This window comes from Cetorhinus maximus, chromosome 1 (genome assembly GCF_964194155.1).
Source record: "Cetorhinus maximus chromosome 1, sCetMax3.hap1.1, whole genome shotgun sequence".
Lineage (NCBI taxonomy): Eukaryota > Metazoa > Chordata > Chondrichthyes > Lamniformes > Cetorhinidae > Cetorhinus > Cetorhinus maximus.
The window spans coordinates 183519493-183540869 of NC_135879.1; the positions used below are offsets into that span (position 1 = coordinate 183519493).

The 21377-nt window shown below is 44.0% G+C and overlaps 1 protein-coding gene across 1 annotated transcript in view; it reads left to right on the forward strand.

The window, feature by feature from the left end:
- Nucleotides 1-521: 521 nt before the first annotated feature.
- LOC144690472 (GTP-binding protein Rit2-like) overlaps nucleotides 522-21377 on the forward strand; it is a 394332-nt gene continuing 373476 nt past the window's right edge. The window contains exon 1 of the mRNA XM_078558044.1: nucleotides 522-923. Within this exon, the coding sequence (XP_078414170.1) occupies nucleotides 713-923 (211 nt within the window). The 5' untranslated portion in view covers nucleotides 522-712. The remainder of the gene's footprint in view (nucleotides 924-21377) is intronic.

The following is a 21377-nucleotide window of genomic DNA, read 5'->3' on the forward strand; positions in this document are numbered from 1 at the left end:
TGATGGCCCTCGGACACAAATGCTCCTTCCAGGTGAAACAATGATTTATTTGTACTTTTTTTTCAATTTAGTATACTGTATTCGCTGCTCACCGTGAGGTCTCTACGCTGGGGAGACCGAATGCAGACTGTGCGACACTTTGCAGCATACCCCTTTTCAATCTGCAAGCTTGATCCTGAGCTTTTGGCCGATTGTCCTTTTAATTCTCCACCCTACCCCCCCCCCAAGCTGACCTCCCTGTTCTTGAACCCCTACAACTGTACAATGAAGCCTCGTGGAGCAGCATCTTGTCTTTCAATCAGGCACTTTCCATCCTTCCAGATGCATCCCTTCTGTCCCTGCCCCCCTCCCTCTGTACTTGTTTAAAACCTGTTGCACTTCTAACTTTTCCCAGGTCTGACGAAAGATTATCGACTGAGAGGTCGTCCCTGTTTCTCACGCCACACAGACGCTGCCGGGCCAGCTGAATGTGTTTCAACCACTTGCTGTTTTCATTAGTGGTGCCTCTCGTTGCGGGGGTCGATCTTTTTTTGCCCCCGATTTGCCCGCACTGGGCCCCTTTGCGTTATCTGGTTCAAACTCAAGCACATGCCCCAGTCGCTCTTACTGACCCTTGCGTTGCAGCGGATGGTCCGTTCAGTCGGGAGCTTGACAGCAGCTGGTTGCTGGGAGACCTGCGCTGGTTAGAAGCACCCGCACCCTCACACTGTGAATGCAGTGCCTGGCACCGCGATGCAGTGTGCAGCCAGCACATCTCATCTGCACTTTGCGCTTCTTTATGTCTGCTTTCGTTTTGCCCTCTTTTGGTGATTCCATCATGACGGACGCTGAAAAGGACTCGACCAGCGGCGGCAGCAGCCCTTCGAGCGGATCGAGAGAATACAAAGTTGTGATGCTCGGTGCTGGTGGGGTTGGGAAAAGCGGTAGGTTTGAAACCGAACGATTTGTGCAACTCGCAGGTCAGCAGCGTCTTAAATCCACATTGAAAGCCCGGGGATGGGGGATTGGGTTCACACTGGTCGCTGGCCATGTTCGTATCAGGGTGACAAGTAAGGAAGTTTATAAGGGCGGCAATAACAGTAAAGAAGGAAATCTGAAGGGTGGTGGAGCTGTCAGGGAGGCTGACTCAAGTTACAGGCAGATGTTCTATTGGATACTCTACATTTCAGCTGCGTACTTAGCTCAGGATACTGGATTACCATTGCCACGGATTTCGGATTGTAGAACAAGGTAACTTGACTGTTCTTTGATGTTTGGATAACGAGGGACAAGGAAGTTCATATTGGTCGAGTTTCTGATATCCTGAACAAAGACCAAGAAGTGTTGTTTGCATTTCAAGAGAAATGGGATTTACTGGGTATTTTTAGCTGTATGATTAATTAGGAGATCAGCATTTACGGAGAATGGTACGTGTGCATTAAAACTGAAGCAGGAGACGCCACAGGAACATTCCACGTGATGAATGTAAACAACATCATCTCCAGTATTTATTAGAAAATCTACAGACAAGTTAGATTCTACTGTTACAAAATTAGTCTGTGTTCAGTTACACCCGAACATAACTAAATTCTGGTATGTCGCTTTGTTGAAAGGAGTTTATGATGCATTGGGATAGGCGTGGTCTTGAGTTGGATGAAATGGATGCTATGAGGGTTGCACAGTGACATAACTAATTCTTGATTTACTAAAGCATTCTGCTTTTATTTGCATTGAACACTATATTGTTTCAGAAGTGAATTAATTAATTCCCAATCTACATGTTCTATACATACCCTCTAGCCCCGTATGGATTCTTCACAACCTCCTCAGATATATGCTATCCTGATAGAGAGATGATATGCCCTTTTTGGAATCCTCCTGCATTGGTACACCTTACCCATGCTTTATGCTTAATTCATCCATTAATGTTTGCACACGTCATCTTTTGCTCTTTCCCCCTACCACACACACCATTCATCTGCTGCGCTGTTTGGTACTTACTCATTTCACATAATGACACCTTACATGCATCTCAACCTGTCCAAATTCTGCTATTCTGACTAGATATAGGCCAGGAAATTTCAACAGAAAAATGCATTATTTTGAACCATGCTGCATCAGGATAGTTGGAATCGGAGCACCTGTGACCTGTTGAACCAAGGCAGTCAACAATTTCCTGTCATCTTTGGACAGGGACAATCCGTTGTCTCAGACAATAATTGGTTGACCCTAGTTTTCTCTGGCGACCTGTTCATTAAATAGCATTTGTATGGCATTCATTGTCGTTAGGTACTCTACCCAGCTTCTATATGGGTCCTGATAATGTCAGTCAACCACAGCCCAGTAGACAATCATCCTTTTTTATGTTCTGTCAGGTTATATTTAAAGGCAAGCCTCTACAATCAGAATTTTCATCTTTACTATTGGTTTTGTCATGGTATCCCCGAGTGGGCATGGAACATTGGGCAAGAACCCCTCTTTCTGGATTTCTGCCATTTTTTTTGCCCAGTCTATTTTCCAGTAGCGCCTCGGTTTTCTGCTAGAAGCACTCACTCAAACATAGGCAGGTATATTTAAATGAGGGAATAATGATCATGTGGTGTGATTGCATTTTTTGTCATTATTTCCTGAGCAACAATAGATGTTAGGAATGTCATTTTAAAAATTATTTCACGGGATGTGGGCATTGCTGGCTAGGCTTGCATTTATTGTCCATCCCTAATTGCCCTTGAGACGATGGTGGTGAGCCACCTTCTTGAACAGCTACAGTCCATGTGATGTAGGTACAACCACAGTGCTGTTAGGAACTGAGTTCCAGGAGTTTGACCAGATGTCCAGTTAGCTGTTGCTCGGTGATGCACACTGCATCCAAAAATTGAAGTGATGATCTAGCATTCAAAGTTGCTTGTTAGTACAGAACTTGGATATTAGTGAAAAGAGAGACAAGTTGCCTAAGCTTTTCATCTTACACTCATCAGGACAATGCATCTGTGCCAAATTTCGAAAGATCACAACAATTTATACTACAGGGAAGAGGGTGCTGATTTGTTGGCAAGTCGACTCTGATTGGCTGAGGGTCTGCCATGGAGAAAGCAACAGGAAACCATAGGCTCCCTAAGCTCCTGGAGAATTCAAAAATGTGCAAGGTTTGAACATATTCCTTTTGTTTGCAGAGAATGGATTGTTTCTAGCAAGTTTAAATGAACCACCTTATGAGCTCGACTGATTATCTTAAATTGGTTGTTAGTGTAGCTATTAACACGTTCAGGATTGTTCAACAAGTGCTGCCCAATTGCAAAATCAGATCTAACAGTATGTATTTTGTTTTGAGGTTTGCAAGCATGGGCTGGTTGAGTGCGGTTTTTACTCTGCCTATTACGAACAATTGAAGGAGCACGCTGTTTGATTCAATCTCATTGAGATGTACAGCCTACATACTTGGCATTGCACTGGCACTGAAATTCATACACAATGTTGCTCAATTCTAGGGTAGGCTGAACATCTTTTAGGACTGACAGCAGCATCCGGTTAGTGGAAAATACCATGCACATAGCCACTGCATAGTAGCAGCGTGAAACGGCTTACTTAACCTGTTATTAAAAGTTTTGAGATACTTTGCCTTTCCAGGGTAATTTGATGTAGACTGGGCACTTTTTAGGTCTGAAAGTGGCAGCATTTGGCCCATTTGCAAGTTTGCAAATCAAACAGCATGTTCCTTGTGTTCATGAACTCATGAACTCTCTCCTCCATCCCCACCCCCTTTCCGATCCCCCTGTTTTATATATATTTTTCTTTTCCCACCTATTTCCATTATTTTTGAATGTATTTCCATCCATTGTTTTATCTCTACCTTTTAGCCTATTTCGATCCCTTCCCCCCACCCCACCCCCACTAGGGCTATCTGTACCTTGCTCGTCCTGCTTTCTACTCTTAATGTCACCATTAGACATTCCTTAGCTAATATCACGACCATCAGCACCTCTTTGTCCTTTTGTCTATGACATCTTTTGGCAATCTCCACCTATCACTGGGCCTCTATCCAGTTCTACCTGTCCCACCCCCCCTTAAACCAACTTATATTTCACCTCTTTTCTATTTTTTCCTTAGTTCTGATGAAGAGTCATTCGGACTCGAAACATTAACTGTATTCCTCTCTGCAGATGCTGTCAGGCATGCTGAGTTTTTCCAGGTATTTTTGTTTTTGTTATGTTCCTTGTGTTGTTCATAAAGGCAGGGAACAGACTGTACTCAACTAGTCCACACTTGCAAAATCCAAAACAAAACACCAACTGTTAGAAGTGATTTTGAGATTGGACAACACTTGCTGAACAATCCCAAGTGTGCTAATAGCTACACTAACAGCCAACTTATGATAATCAGTTGAGCTTGTAATGTGGCTCACTTTTCTTGCAAGAAGTGACAGGCATTCATAAGCAGGTACCCTTTCTCTGCAAACGAAAGGAATATGTTCAAACCTTGCACTTTTTTTGGAATTACTCAGGAGCTTGAGGAGCCTTTCTCCATGGCAACGTCTTAGTCAATCAGAGTTGACTTGCCCACCAATCAGCACGCTTTTCCCCTGTAGTATAAATTGTTGTGGTGGCTTGGAATCTAGTATTCTTGCATTTGTCCTGATGAGTGCAAGACAAAAAGCTTTGGCAATGTGTCTCTCTTTTCAGCAATATTCTGGTTCTGTACTACCAAGTGACAATTACATTTTTCTAAAAAAAATACTATTCATATAGTGCATTTTACAACTTGCATAATCTGTGATAATTAAAAGGCAACAATTGACAAACATGAACAGCATTTTCAAAAGAATATTTGAGCAACAGATTAAGCTAGCCATTTCACGCTGCTACTATGCAGTGGCAACATTGCTGCCATTAAGCCAAAATGGCATTCTGCCTACCACACAAATGAGTAATGTGGTATACGAATTTCAGTACTGGTGCAATGTCAGGTACATAGGCCATACATCCTAATGACTGGTGGATTGTTTTAAACAGCACGTCCCTTCGGCTGTTCACAATAGGCAGAGTACTGACTGTGCTCAACCAACCCATGCTTGCAAAGCTCAGAACATAATGTCTAAAGTTAGATGTGATCCCACATTTGGGCACCATTTCCTGAACAACCTTGAGTGTGTTAAGAATTACACTAACAACCAATTTAAGGTTATCAGTTGGGCTTGCAATATTGCTCTCTTACACTTGCTAGAAATTACACATATCCATTTAAAGGGATCTGTCCTCTGCAGGAAAAAATAATATGTCCAGACATTGCAGCTTTTTTGAATAAACAAAAGCATGGGGGACCCTTACTGCATTCACCATGGCAATGTCTTGACCAATCAGAGCTGACTTGCCAACCAATCAACACCCCTTTTCTCATGCGGTATAAACTGTTGTTCCCTTTGAAATTTGGCATTCTTGTGCCTGTCCTGATGAGTGCACAATGCAAAACTTCAATAGTATGTCTAATTTTTCAGCAATATTCAAGTTTTCTACCGTCAAGCGAAAACTTATGGTATTTATGTTGAGTTCATCATAGGACAAGGTTTTTACTGAAGCTGTTTTATTTAACTAAAAGAACAGGAAACACTGGAGAATCTCATCAGGTCAGGCAGCGTCTGTCAACAGGGCATAACCCAGTTGATGTTCCAGCATAATCCATCCACAAAGCTAAAATGTATTATGGATCAATAGCACTTAAAATGGAATTGAACAAGGGCTGGTGAGGGGAAAAGGGAACATGATGGTCAAAGACATAATAAAAGGCATAGAATGACCTGTAAAGAAATAAGACATACTCAAAACACAGGGTGTGAGAAAAACTCTAGGGGAGAGAAGTACTGCTGGAATATGGGTATCTAGATGGAATAGCCTCAAGTATTGACAAAATGGAACAGGTTTAAGTGACCCATGGGTCTGGTGGAGAAAAAAAAGTAACTATTATGTCAAATGGCTGAATTAAGGAGCCTATAAAGAATCGAGGTGGACTGATGGGTCGCAATTACCAAGTGGACAAGTGTCAGATAATGAGAGCAAGAAAGAGAAGTAAACATGAGGAATATAAACCAAATAGCTCTAGGCTGGAGAGCAGATGCAAGAAAGGAAGCTAGAGGTATTGATGAATAGCTCACTGAAAACAGGAATATAGTGTACAACAGTAGTAAGAAATGTTAGCAGGATCTTGGACTGTATAACCAAAGGATTGGAGCACACATCTTATTAACAAGTCTGCTCAATGGGCTGATCTGGCCTTATATACTTATGTAGCATATTGTGTATAATTCTGATCACTATAATATAGCAAAAAGATTTCGGCATTGAAGGCATTGCAGGAAAGAGCAACAATAGTGATACTTTGCATCAGGCATGCGAACTGTGAAGAACTTGAAGGCTAGGAATTGCGTTATGGTGACAAACACAAGTACAGGGTAGATATCATACAAGGTGCTCAATGGGATAGATGCACTGAACCTCAGTAATGCATTCTGATTTTTCATATTTTTCGGGGGCGTGCAATGGAGAAATGGTAGATTTGGAGACTGTGTAATATTCCACTTGAATCTGATAATCCTGTGAATGACACTAGATTGTTTTGCAACTTTCCACTTCCTATGGGATAAACTTCCATATAGACGCTGCCTGACCTGATGAGGTTCTCCAGTGCATCCTGTTCTTTTAGTTAAAAAAAACAGCTTCAGTAAAAACCTAGTCCTGCGATGAACTCAACATAAATCACAATCTTCGTTCTCTGTTTTATCTTACCTGCATCTTTCGTATTCCCTATATTCTCTATTATTGTCACCATGCTGGGTTGGCAATGTTTTCAATGTTCCCACCACACTATAACTCAATCTTGCCATAATAGCTTCAAATTAAGGCATCCCATTCTAATGCTTTCTAGCATTCATCCATGTAGAGCTTATGGCAGATATTGTTGTGACTGATAGCTAGTCCTAATATATCTCTTAATTAGTCTGTTCATGCCCACCGTTGGCGGTCCCTCAGAATTGAGGATGACGTCTGTCAGGCTTGGTGAGACGTCAGATGACTGAGGAGCCCAATTCTGGATCCACATGTTCTTCCGCAGTGGGGGAATGTTGTTGCGCAGGGGAGTGGAAATCGGAGCCTCAGGTTGGCTTCCTTCTCCTTCCTCTGCCACCGCCGTTCCACCTCGCGGTCGAGTCACTGAGCCTCAAAGTGGCTCGCGCCTTGATGGACCAGGAGGTGCCACGCCGAGCGATAGGGCACATTCTCCTCCCAGTCAGTGGCATTAATGCCTCCGTGCTTTAGGGCGACCTTGAGCATATCCTTATACCTTTTCCTTTGGCCGTCCTTTGAGTGTTGGCCAACAGAGAGCTGTGAGAAGAGAACCTGCCAAGGGAGGTGGGTTTCAGGCATCCAGACGCAATGGCCCATCCATTGGAGTTGGTTCCTCAGGAGCAGGGCTTCAGTGTTTTAGACGCAGCTTTATGGAGGATGCTTGTGTTAGTCCAGCAGTCCTCCCATTTGATCCCCAGGATTTGATGCTAGCACTGCTGATGGAAGCTCTCAAGGATCTTAATGTGGAGTCAGTAGACAGTTTATGTTTCGCTGCAGTAGAGAAGGGTGGTCAACACTGCGGCCTTATAAACCAGAACCTTTGTTGACTTGTAAAGGTCCCTGTTGTCAAAGACAAGTTGGCGCAGCTTGAAGAAGGCAGTGCTGACACAGCTGACTTGGTGTTGGACTTCTTCATCGATGGTGGTCCCTTGAATTCACACATGATTACTGTATTACCCATACTACATGCTTCTCTAATCTCCTGATTAATACCATGCCCCATACTACAACTCCTGTTTGGTGGCCTATAAATGACTCTTACCAATGTTTGCTGTCCCTTGCTGTTTCTTAGCTCCACCCAGACAGATTGCACATTTTGTTCTTCCAGTTTGATCTTCTCTTACTAATGTACTGATCTCATCCCTTACTATCAGTGCAACACCACTGCTTTTCCTTTTTTTGCCTATCCTTCCTAAATGTTGAATATCCTTGAATATTCAGTTCCCAGTCTTGGTCACCCTGCAGCTATGTTTCCGTATTGTCAATTATATCATACCCATTTGCCTCTATTTGTGCCTTTAAATCATTTACCTTGTTGTGAATGCCCTTAACTTTGTCTTTTTGATGTTATTCCGCATTCTAAGCCTAGTTGATGCTCACTTTTGCTTCGTCTGCCTTATAATTTCACTTGCTAGTTTTCTACTTTCTGTTACTAGCTTTACTTCCAACTCGAGCTACCCCTCAGGTTTCCATCCCCCTGACAAGTTTAAATCCTCCCCAACAGCACTAGCAAATCTCCTGTTAAGGTGTAACTGATCCACCTTGTACAGGTCCTCCCTCCCCCAGAACCAGTGCCAGTGCCTCAGGAATCTGATGCTCTCACTCCGGACCAATTTTCCAGCCATGTGCTCAATTTCTCAATCCCCCTATTCCAATGCTCACCTGCACATGGCACTGGGAGTAATCCTGAGATTACTGCCTTGAGTTTGGCTTTTTAATTTCCTTCCTCACTCCCTGAAATCTGCTTTCAGGAGCTCATCTCTCTTCTTACCTATGTCATTGTTGCTAATGTGGACCATGACCTCTGGCTGTTCACCCTCCCCCAGAGGGATGTCCTGCAGCCACTCTGTGTTAACCTTGACCCTGGCACCAGGGAGGCAACACACCATCTGGAGTTACTTTAACTGATGCAGAAATGCCTGTCTGACCCCCTGACTATCGAATCTCCTGTCACTATTGCTCTTCAACTCTTCTTCCTCCCCTCCTGTACAACTGAGCTGCCCGTGGTGCCACAGGCTTGGCTCTGGCTGTACTGTCCTGAGGAACCATCGTCCTTACCAGTATCTGAAATGGAAAACTGATTAGCAAGGACTCCTGCGCTACCTGCCTGGTTCTCTTAGATTGCCTGCCAGAAACCCATTCCCTCTTTGCCTGCGTGCTCCAACCTGCAATGTGGCCCTCTCCCTAAACATGCTATCCACATAATTTCAGCCTTGTGACTACACAACAGTGACCCCAGCCACTGCTCGAGTTTTGAAACCCGGAACTCAAGCTTCTGCAGATGTGTTCGTCTAGGACACAGGGTGCGTCCATGACTTCCCACATATTGCAGGATGTACAAGATGATGTACATTCCACTCAACCAAGCTCACCTGCCATACATTAAAGACTAGTTATTACAATTAGGATAAGCAGAATAACTTACCAGTTACTCACTAATCAGCTTTTCCCCCTGCACCGAAGTAAGAACCAGCTACTGGAGGCTGTAAAAAGGTAGAAAAAGACAGGATCACCTCTTTCCCCTCTTCACCAAACTCCCTGTCTCACCAAACTCCCACTTTACACTGTGTGCACTCAAAGCAGCACTCAGTGCAGATGAAATGGCACTGAGAAAGGCCTGTTTTCATTCTTACTGAAAAACACCGATTCAAGCTTCTGAAAACTAGTATAAGCTAGCTACCTAATTAACCAGCTGCAGCTGCTCTTGGAGAGCTTGTTTGGCCCTGTTTTAAGAGTGGAATACAACTCTTAATTTAAGGAATAATATTTAGGTAATTGCTAAATTAAAGAAAAGAAAAAAGAAAAAAATAGACATTAAATAGAAATTAACCCTTAAAACTCACTCACCAGCTTTCAGTGAAGACCCTTTAATTGAATTTAAATTCCACCATCTGTCATCGCCCCAGTCACTGCCACCATTACAACCAGATATGGAGCAGCAGAACGGATGGCCAATCAGCAAAGGAGAGCTTACAATCCAGCGGTGCTCAGGAGGTGTCAAAGCACTACAACCCTGTTCCTTAGGTAAGGAGACCAAAAATATACACAATACTCCAGCTGTCGTCTCACTAACGCTCTATTCAAGTGCAGCAAGGCTTCTTTACTCCTGTATTCAAATCCCCTGGCTAAAGGCCAACATACCATTTACCTTCCGAATTGCCTGCTGCACCTGCATGTTAGCTTTCAGTGACATGCAAACAAGGACACCCAGGTCCCTTTGGACATTAATGCTTCCCAATCTCTCCCCATTTAAGAAATACCCTGCATTTCTGCTTTTCCTACCAAAGTGGATAACTTCACATTTTTCCACATTATATTCCATCAGCCATCTGCTTGCTCACTCATCTGTCTAAATCCCCTTGAAGCCTATTTGAATCCTCCTCACAACTCACATTCCCACATAGTTTTGTGTCATCAGCAAACTAATATTGATTTTTTTCGCAGGACTAGGTTAGGCTAAACTGGGATTCAAGGCCTGGGTCTTGGCCGATGCCCCAAAACAAACTTTGAAGATGTCATCTTATTGAAGATTCCATCAACATGTTGGCTCTCTTGCAAAGCACGCCACTGAACCTTTGAAACTTTGTCATCGTACTGGGATCATCATGATTGCTCTTAATGGGTGGGTGAGGGGGGTCAGTGATAGAGGTTTGTGGAAGCCAACTCCTGACAGTTCAGTGAGGATTGAGAGCCTGCTGCCTTTAGGGTCCCTGTGACTATGGAAAAGCAGCCAATTCTTCTCTTCAAAAACTAATTAACTTGATGTTACTTTAGGGACTGGAATAGGGTATTTCAAATGTTAATATATACAGTTAACAGATAGTCAAATAGTCAATTCTAGTCTCTCTGAATGTTGATTTTACTTCAACCACCTAGGCAGAGTTACAGTTTCAATTACTATTAGGTGTCAAAAGCAAATATACTATTAAATGAGCAGAATATTTCCGTTAGCACCATATTGACTTATGTATTAAAATGTTTCCCACTCTAATGGCCTGTCCTTGCCTAAGGGACCATTTGTTCATCAAGAAGGCCTATATTTGCATCAAAGAAATAACCCTATTGTAATTCACAGGCAGTCTCATGGTTCCTAATCTCTTGCCTTGGCTCTGCTTCTGAAATAAAGGATCTGAAATGGGTTCAGTTGGTGTCATTTTCCAAAAACTTCCATTAAAAACTGTTATTCAGAAACTGCTGAAAAGGACATTTGGAAAGGACTTCAAGGCCAGGATTTTCCTGTTGGCGAGCAGGGGGTGGGGCCCGCTTTCCAACGCGTAAAATGATGCGCGATGACGTTGGGCGGAACTCCCGACGTCACTGCGCCCCATTTAAATTTTCAGGTAGGCGGGGGCTCAGCAGAATCAGCTGTGTGCCCGCCAACCTGTCAATGGCCAATTGAGGCCATTGACAGAGTCATTAAAGTAATTAAGGGACCTGCCCGTCCAACCTTAAGATTGGCGGGCAGGCCAGGAGCCCCGGCGGGCATTAGAAAAAGCATGAAACCTCATCCATGGGCGGGATGAGATTTCATGTAGGTTTTAAAAAATGTAATTAAAGTATTTTTAAAAGTTATGGACATATCCCAACTCATGTGACATGAGGGGACATGTCAGGGATTTTTTTTTCTATTTTTAATAATTTTTAACGTACAGCCGATCTCCCTGAGGCAGCACTTAGCCTCAAGGAGATGAGTGCACTCTTTCGTGCGCATGTGCGAAAGAGCGCACTCTTGGTTTAGTGATTCCCCCCCCCCCGCCCGCATAGGGAGTGCATAGCGCTCCTGTGCGGACGTCATGCTGGACGGACCTTAATTGGCCCGCCCATGTAAAATGGCGCAGCGCCCCTGATTGGGGGGGCTGATCGGAGGTGTGCCTCCGCGTGCCCGCTCTTCAACTTCCCCCCCAATGTGGGGAAAATTCTGCCCCAAGGAGTTTGCACTTTTTGATTTAAAACAACTTTGGAGTGAAGTTGGACTCATTGTATCGATTTTCCAGAAGGCCAATCTCCTGCACCTGAAAAACATCAGGAGCACGGCTTTTGCATGGGAGCTATAGAGGTGTCTCTGGTGGCCACCTTAAGCAGGAAGTTAAGTCGCTTGGATATACTAATAAGGGATATAACACTTGTTTTCGGAAAAAAATGCTAATTGGTTTACTCTGAACATAGCTGGAGTTGAGTCTGCTGTGTTCAGGGTTACCAGGACTGCATCCAGCCTAGCTGTTAGTCGTGAAAGGGATTGCTGGAGGCTGCCACTATAAGAGTAAGTTTTAAGGAATATTTACCTGTGAGCCAGGAGAAACAACAGTATTCCTGTAACAAAAACAGAATTACCTGGAAAAACTCAGCAGGTCTGGCAGCATCGCCAGACCTGCTGAGTTTTTCCAGGTAATTCTGTTTTTGTTTTGGATATCCAGCATCCGCAGTAGCTTTTTGTTTTTATCTCAGTATTCCTGTAACAGTCATGTTGCTTCTGAGGTCTGCTGCCTCTGAAGTCATGATTAGCTATTTTAATAATAAGGTCATTCTCCTGGTGGTCTCACTAACCAAAGACACACGTACCAGTATTAGACACACAACTAATGTCTAAATGAAACAGCAACCTCTCATCCTTCTTGGGCTCTGACCTGTACCAATTTGGGTGGTCATAGTAGAGCTTATCGGAACTGTCATTAGCTGGAATAAGAAAGCAAAATTGTTGGGGTAAGAATCATACAATAATTTAATTTTTCAGAGCCCCTGCCATTGAACCTTGCGTACTATCATCACAAACTCACATCCTGCTCTGTTCAGCATCTGGCAAAACTACTTCCAGTTGAACTATCATCTACATTACCAAGGTAAATATGTAAAGGATTTCAGTCCTTTGCAAACAAATAATTGATTCCAACTGAATTTAGTTGAGAAAGATTGCTGTAATAAGGCAAGACTATATTTCAAATATAGGTTGCAGTCTACAAGTAAATAAGCTTTATTTCACATTTCTTAATTATATATATTGTTTACTGCTGTTTTCTTGCATTGAAATTAATTTGATTACGGTGGTGCATCAATGTTAACTATATTTATTAAAACTGCTGCTGGTTTTCTTAAATGATACTTGTGTGTTCAAATTGCTTTGAATATATGCAGCAAACTGCCATTAAAAGGTACCTAATGTGGATGCAGATACAAAAATCTTATTTACAGGAGTGATTAGTATAAAACAGACATGGAACACCATCTTGCACAAATGAACACTTATTGACCTCTGCAACCTTAACCACTGGCTTACTGCTGTGATGGCCACAGGCCCCAGCCATTTCCCATTTATTCTCTTGTTAGTTAGCTCATTGTCATATAGGAAGGAGGGGATGAATGTTTGGGCGAATGCTGGGGCCCGCCTGCTTGGCCCAGCAGAAATTGAAGTGTCCTCTTTCCCTATTATTCTTGCTACTTTATTTAAAATCCATTCACGGGATGTGGGCATCGCTGGCTAGGCCAGCATTTATTGCCCATCCCTAGTAGCCCTTGAGAAGGTGGTGGCAAGCTGCCTTCTTGAACCGCTGCAGACCATGTGGTGTAGGTACACCCACAGTGCTGTTAGGAAGCAGTTCTAGGATTTTGACCCAGCGACAGTGAAGGAATGGTGATATATTTCCAAATCAGGATGGTGAGTGGCTTGGAGGGGAACTTCCAGGTGGTGGTGTTCCCATGTGTCTGCTACCTTTGAGCTTCTAGCAGGTAGCAGTCGTGGGTTTGGAAGGTGCTGTCTAAGGTGCCTTGGGCCTAAATTTTGGGCATGTTGTGAGCGCGCGGTCAACGGCCTCAGAAGCAGACGTGATATCCGCTTTCAGCCGTGATCACTTTTGACACAAGATTTCACGCTGGCTGGCCAATTAAGGGCCAGTCAGCGTGAAATGCGCCCGGACATTGGCGCAGTGCTGCTGGTGGGGACAGGATCGTGGCACGCCTGCCTGGAGTGGGGTTAATAAAAGAGCCCAGGCAGCTCCCCGAAGGTTGCCTAGTATTGGGGAGGAGCCTCAGGGAGGACTCAAGAGACTCAAATATTTGGCAGCAGTGATGGCCTCAGTACTTGATGGGCATAACAGCTGGGAAGGCAATGCCAGTGGGCACTCTGCACCACGAATCTCAGATGACTGACTGCCTGTTCACTCTCATAAAGGCAATGTGTGCCTGGCATGTAACACTCATGCAATAGAATGGCAAGAGGAGGCTACCCCACCAGACGAAGAAGGTCTAGATCCAGGTGACTGCCCAGGTGAGTGGGCATGATGTGGTGTGCTGCACATGGATCCAATGCTGGAAATGGTTCAATGATCTTCTGCGCTCCTCAAGGGTGAGTAACAAGTTGGCATGGAACTGTTTATAGATGTCTTGGAGGGTGGCCATTACTCGTAGCGCGGAGGTGTGTGAGGGGCGATGGTTAGATTCTCTCTTGTTGGAGATGGTCTTTGCCTAACACTTGTGTGGTGCAAATGTTACTTGCCATTTGTCAGCCCAAGCCTGGATATTGTCCAGGTCTTGCTGCATTTGGACATGGACTGCTTCAGTATCTGAGGAGTCACAAATGGTGATGAACATCGTGCAATCATCAGCGAGCATCTCCACTTCTGACCGTATGATGGAAGGAAGGTCATTGATGAAGCAGCTGAAGATGGTTGGGCCGAGGACCCAACCCTGAAGAACTCCTGCAGTGATGTCCTGGAGCTGAGATGACTGACCTCCAACAACCACAACTACCTTCCTTTGTGCTAGGTATGACTCAAGCCAGTGGAGAGTTTTCCCCCTGATTCCCAACTTATTCCAGTTTTGCTAGGGCTCCTTGATGCCACACTCAGTCAAATGCGGCTTTGATGTCAAGGGCAGTCACCCTCACCTCACCTCGGGAGTTCAGCTCTTTTGTCCCTGTTTGAACCAAGGCTGTAATGAAGTCAGAAGCTTAGTGAACCTGGCGGAGCCCAAACTGAGTGTCAGTGAGCAGGTTATTGTTAAGTAAGTGCCACTAGATAGCACTGTTGATGACCCTTCCATCACTGCCTCAGCAGTGACAACCTCTCTAGTGGCGCTGCTGAGTTTTCTGAGCTACCAGTTCTCTGATTGGGCCAGAAGCATGGATTGCCCACATGTTCTCCTTAATTGGACAGCAGGCCCAGCAGTGACCAATTAAAGTTTATGACATTCACAAAAGATTTAACACTGTTGAAATCCTGGAGGAGTATTGAAAGTACAGGGGTGAAGTAAAAATGCAAATTAGGAAAGCAAAGAGAGGACATGAAACAATGTTGGCAGGTAAAATCAAAGAAAACCCAAAGATCTTTTACCAGTACATTAAGAGCAAGAGAATAACTAAGGAAAGGGTAGGGCCTATCAGAGATGTACATGGTAACTTGTGGGGCGTTGCTGAAGATGTGAGCAGGGTTCTCAATGAGTACTCTGTCTCTGTCTTCACTAAGGAGAGGGATGATGCAGACATTCTAGTTAAAGAGGAGGAGTGTGAAACATTAGATACAATAAGCATAATGAGAGAGTAAGTACTGGAGGGACTGGCATCCTTGAAGGTGGATAAATCGCCAGGGCCAGATGGATTGTATCCCAGGCTTTTGAAGGAAGCCAGGGAGGAAATAGCGGATGCTCTGCGGATCATCTTCCAATCCTCACTGGATACAGGTGAGGTCCCAGAGGATTAGAGGTAATTACAAGCCAGTGAGCCTGACATCAGTAGTAGGTAAATTATTGGAAGGTGTTCTGAGAGATCGGATATATAATTATTTGGACAGCCAAGGGCTGATTATAGATAGTCAGCATGGCTCTGTGCGTGGTAGGTCGTGTTTAACGAACCTTGTAGAGTTTTTCGAGGAGGTTACCAAGAAAGTAGATGAAGGAAAGGCTGTGGATGTTGTCTACATGGAATTCAGTAAGGCCTTTGACAAGGTCCCACATGGAAGGTTAGTTCAGAAGGTTCAGACACTTGGTATCCATGGAGAGGTTGTAAACTGGATTCGAAATTGGCTGTGTGGGAGAAGACAGAGAGTGGTAGTGGATGATTGCTTCTCAGACTGGAGGTCTGTGACAAGTGGTGTGCATCAGGGATCTGTGCTGGGACCATTGTTGTTTATTGTCTATATCAATGATTTGGATGATAATGTGGTGAATTGGATCAGCAAGTTTGCTGATGACACTAAGATTGGAGGCGTTGTGGACAGCGAAGAAGGCTTTCAAAGCTTGCAGAGAGATCTGGACCAACTGGAAAAATGGGCCAGAAAATGCAGAATTTAATGCGGAAAAGTGTGAGGTATTACATTTTAGAAGGTCAAACCAAGGTAGGACATACACAGTAAATGGTAGGGCACTGAGGAGTGTGGAGGAACAAAGGGATCTGGGAGTTCAGATACATAATTCCCTGAAAGTGGCGTCACAGGTAGACAAGTTTGTAAAGAAAGCTTTTGGCATACTGGCCTTCATAAATCAAAGTATTGAGTATAGGAGTTGGGATGCTATGGTGAGGTTGCATAAGACATTGGTGAGGCCAACTTTGGAGTATTGTGTGCAGTTCTGGTCGCCTAACTACAGGAAGGATATCAGTAAGATTGAGAGAGTGCAGAGAAGATTTACTAGGATGTTGCCGGGTCTTAAGGAGTTGAGTTACAGGGAAAGATTAAACAGGTTAGGACTTTATTCCTTGGAGCGTAGAAGAATGAGGGGAGATTTGATAGAAGTTTACAAAATTATGAGGGGTATAGACAGAGTAAATGCGAGTAGGCTCTTTCCACTTAGATTAGGAGAAATAAACACGAGAGGACATGGCTTTAGGGTGAAAGGGGCAAGGTTTAGGGGGAACATTAGGGGGAACTTCTTCACTCAGAGAGTGGTGAGTGTGGAACGAGCTACCATCTGACGTGGTAAATGCGGACTCACTCTTAAGTTTTAAGAATAAATTGGATAGATACATGGATGGGAGAGGTCTGGAGGGTTATGGACTAGGTGCAAGTCAATGGGACTAGCGGAATAATATTTCGGCACAGACTAGAAGGGCTGAATGGCCTGTTTTCTGTGCTGTAGTGTTCTATGGTTCTATGGTTCTAGGTCTGTGAACGTCGTACCATTATTTGAAAAGGATGTGAGGGACAGGCCAGAAAATTATAGGCCAGTCATTCTGACTTCGGTGTTGGGCTAATTATTGGAATCAATTCTGAGAGAAAGGATAAACAGTCACTTAGAAAGGCACAGATTGATAAGGGATAGTCAGCATGATTTCGTTAGGGGAAGATTGTGTCTTCCTAACTTAATGGAATTTTTTGAGGCAGTAGCAAGGAGTATTGATGATGGTAATGCAGTAGATGTTGTTTACATGGATTTAGTAAGGTATTTGACAAGGTCCCATATGGCAGACTGGTCAGGAAAGTGAGATATCATGGGATGCAGGGGAATGTGGCAGGTTGGATCCAAAATTAGTGACAGGAAACAAAGTGTAATGGTCGCTAAATGTTTTTGAGAATGGAAAAAAGTTTCCAGTGGTGTTACACAGGGCTCAGTGTTGGGGCCCTTGCTGTTTGTTGTTTATTAATGATTTAGCCTTAAATGTGGGAGGCATGATTGGGAAATTTGCAGATGACATAAAAATTGGCAAGTAGTTGATAGTGAAGAGGATAGCTTTCAATTCCAGAATGATATCAGTGGTTTGGTTGAGTGGGCGGGGAAGTGGCAAATGGAATTCAATCCAGAAAAGTGTGAGGTAATGCATTTGGGGAGGGCAAACAAAGCAAGGGAATAGTCTGTAAACGGGAAGTTATTGAGAGGGGTTAAGAAGTGAGAGATCTTGGAGTGCATATCCACAGGTCCTTGAAGGTGGCAGGACATGTGTACAAGGTGGTCAAGAAAGCTTATGGAATGCTTTGCTTTATTGGGTGAGGTATTGAGTACAAAAGCAGGGATGTAATGATGGAACTGTATAAAACTCAGGTTAGGCCACAGCTGGAATGTTGTGTACAGTTCTGGTCACCACATTACAGGAAAGACATAATTTCCCTGGTAAGAGTGCAGAGGAGGTTTACAAGAATGTTGCCAGGATTTAAAAATTGTAGCTATGAAGATAGATTGGAGAGGCTGGGGTTGTTTTCCTTAGAAATGAGGAGGCTGAGGGGTGACCTAATTGAAATGTACAAAATTATGAGGGGCCTAGATAGGGTAGACAGGAAAGACTTGTTTCCCCTAGCTGAGGGGTCAATTACCAAGGGGGATAGATTTAAGGTGACTGGTAGAAGGATTAGAGGGGACATGAGGAAACATTGTTTCACCCAGAGGGTGGTGGCCATCTGGAATTCACTACCTAAGTTGGTAGTTGAGGAAAAATGCTCAACTCTTTTAATAGCTACCGGGATCTGCATCTGAAGTGCTGTAACCTGCAAGGACCAGGTGCTGGGAAGTGATGTTAAAATGAGCAGCTACTTTATTTTTTCTACTTTTGGCGAGCGCAGACACGATCGGCTAAATCGCCTCTTTCTGCACCGTAACTTTTCTATTGTTCTATGATTCCAATTAAGAAGTTGCCTCTGAGAAGATTACCGCTGTGGTCCTGCTGCCTGCCTGTGCTGGCTCAGGACCTGCATATGGATCCGATGTTGGGACTGACTCCATTCAGAGAAAATGACAGCCTTTATTTGCCCCACAGGGTTACATACGAACATAAGAATGAGGATAATTGTGGCCTCAGTGCTGCTTTCCTGCCTACCCCTGATACCCTTTCACTCCCTTGTTAGTGAAGAATCTATCTCTGCCTTAAAATTATTTAATGACTCTGCCTCCACAGAAGAGTGGAGAGAGTTCCACAGTCTCACGACCCTATAAGAGAAAACATTTCTCCTTATCTCCGCATTAAATGGGAGACCCTTTATTTCTAAACTGCGTCTCCAATTCTAGTCTCCCCCACAAGGGGAAAGATCCTCTCAGCATCCACTCTGTCAGGTCCACTCAGAATCTTGTATGTTTCAATAATGTAGTAACTGAAGGTTTAGCCTCTCCTGCTGTCTATCAGGGGTCACGTGACGTTCTGGGAGGCTCTGAACAATGAGCCCTAAGCGCGGGGATTGGGGGTTGGGGCTTCCTGACGAGAGTCCTGATCGGGCATGTAGCACCTGAAAAGCTCTTTGCAATACGGTTTATCTGTTTCTTGTTGAAGCCCGTCTGCTCTGTCAAGTCATTACATTTGACAATGAGGGTAAAGTGGCTCCAATGCTGCACCTCGCCTTGTTAACGTGACTACACTGAATCTTAAGAAAAAGAAAAGACTGCTCACCAGTCATGCCCACTCTTCAGCAGAATCGATCCTTACAATGCGACTATGGAAGACTGGAGCCTCGGATTTTATTTTGTAGCGAACAAAATTACCACGGAGGAAAAGCAGAAAGCCATCCTTTTGAGTGTATGTGGCAGTAAGACATACAATCTCATTCACAACCTGATGGCTCCGAGCAGGCTGATGAATTAGTAGACCTTGCGAAAACACACTTCCAGCCGAAGCGTTTTAAGTTCAATTCCAGGGTTAGAGCCCTGGGAAGGTCCATCACAACTTATGTAGTGAACCTTAAGCAGCTGTCAGCACAATGCGATTTCGGGGACGCATTAAGTGATTTGCTGCGGGACGGATTAGTTTGTGGAGTTTAGGACGATGCCATACACTGCTGTTTACTCGCTGAGGTCGACATCAACTTTAAATGCGCCTTAGAAATCTCCCTCGCCATGGAAAGTGCTGTGAGAGACTCACAGGCTTTGCAACACATACAACATGGCATTGCTTTTCATGGGGGGTGGGAACCTACCGCTGAGCGTGGCACAAAAACCAGAGACACAGCGTCGAAGCGAGAGGCAATGTCCGCTATTAAAAACAGGAAAAGGCTGAGTAGAAACACTTCAGCAGTGACTTTGAGATTAATTTGTTATAGATATGGGGGTGACCATGGACCGGGCACCTATAAATTCAAGGAAGCAGAATGCCATTACTGCCATAAGAAGGGTCTCGTAGTAAGGCAATGCAGGACAAAGTCAAAATGTCCCATGAAGCAGCAAACCAACATGATTGAACTAAAGAATACAGCAGACCCTGAAGCTGCTGACACTGCCATATATTCCCTGTATAACGTAACCGCTGTAAAAACCGAACCTATCACTGTCGCAATCCAAGTTAATGAGAAGCCAATAATAATGGAGTTGGATACGGGAGCCTCAACCACAGTGGTGGGAGAGCACACTTTCAAATACCTTAATGAAGATAGACAGCCAATAAACCTGGAGCAGACAACAGCTAAATTAAAGATGCACATGGGAGAATCATTTCAGGTAAAGGGTATTGCCACAGTACCAGTGTCTTACAGGCAACAGACAACCTAGCTGCTTGTGATAATAGTGAAAGGAGAAGGGCCCAGTCATTTAGGCTGAGACTGGTGACAGAAAATCAAGCTTGACTGGTCTGAGATACTTCACCTGAAATCAGGAGAGTTCCTGAAGTGCTAAGGAAATACAACGTGATTTTTCGGGATGAATTAGGGAAGTTAAAAGGCATGCAGGCCAAGATATTTGTGGATCCTCAGGTGACACCATGTTTCTTTAAGGCCAGATCTGTGCCTTATGTGTTGAAGGAGAAGGTGGATGCAGAACTGTGCAGGTTAGAAAAGCTGGGCATCATCCAACCTGCCCAATTCTCGGAATGGGCAGTAGCCATAGTTCCAATGGTTAAGCCTGACCAAACCGTACGCATTTGTTGGGACTATAAATTGACCGTAAATAAGGCAGTGATGCTAGACAAGTACCCCACTCCAAGGATAGATCACTCATATGCAAAGCCTGTCAGAGGCAAATCCTGTACAAAATTGGATATGAGTCATGTCTACCCACAATTAGAACTGGATAGCACATTGAGAGAATACGTGATTACTAACACACACAAGGGTCTTTATCAGTATACTCGCCTACCATTTGGAGCATCGTCTGATTGTGCTATCTTTCAGCTAACAATAGAGAGTCTTTTGCAAGGACTTCCTCAAGTGGTAGTATACCTAGATGCTGTTCTAATCACAGGGTCAACCGAGGCCGAACATTTGGCCAACCTGGAGGAGGTGCTAAGAAGCTTCATGGAAGGCGGTGTATGGTTAAAGAATGAAAAATGTACATTCCAAGTGCCAAAAGCTACTTATCTGGGTCACAGTGTGGATGCCATGGGTTTGCACCCGGTCAAAGAGAAATTTCAGGCAATAAAAGATGCACCCTCACCATCCAATGTAAGTGAACTTATCAGCTACTATAGCCACTTGTTGCCAAACTTATCAACTGTGTTAGTACCATTACACTTGTTAAAAAAGAATCACAGTTGGTCATGGAATTCACAACAGGAAGAAGCATTTGTGAAAGTAAGGAAACTATTGCATTTGTTGTGTTTATTGGTAACTAGAACCCATCGAAAGAGTTGGTATTAACAGTCTCTCCTTATGGTGTAGGAGCTGTAGGATTGGAAAATGGATCAAAGAGGCCCATTGGCTGTTTCTTGACAACCTTCTCTAAAGCTGATAAGCGCTA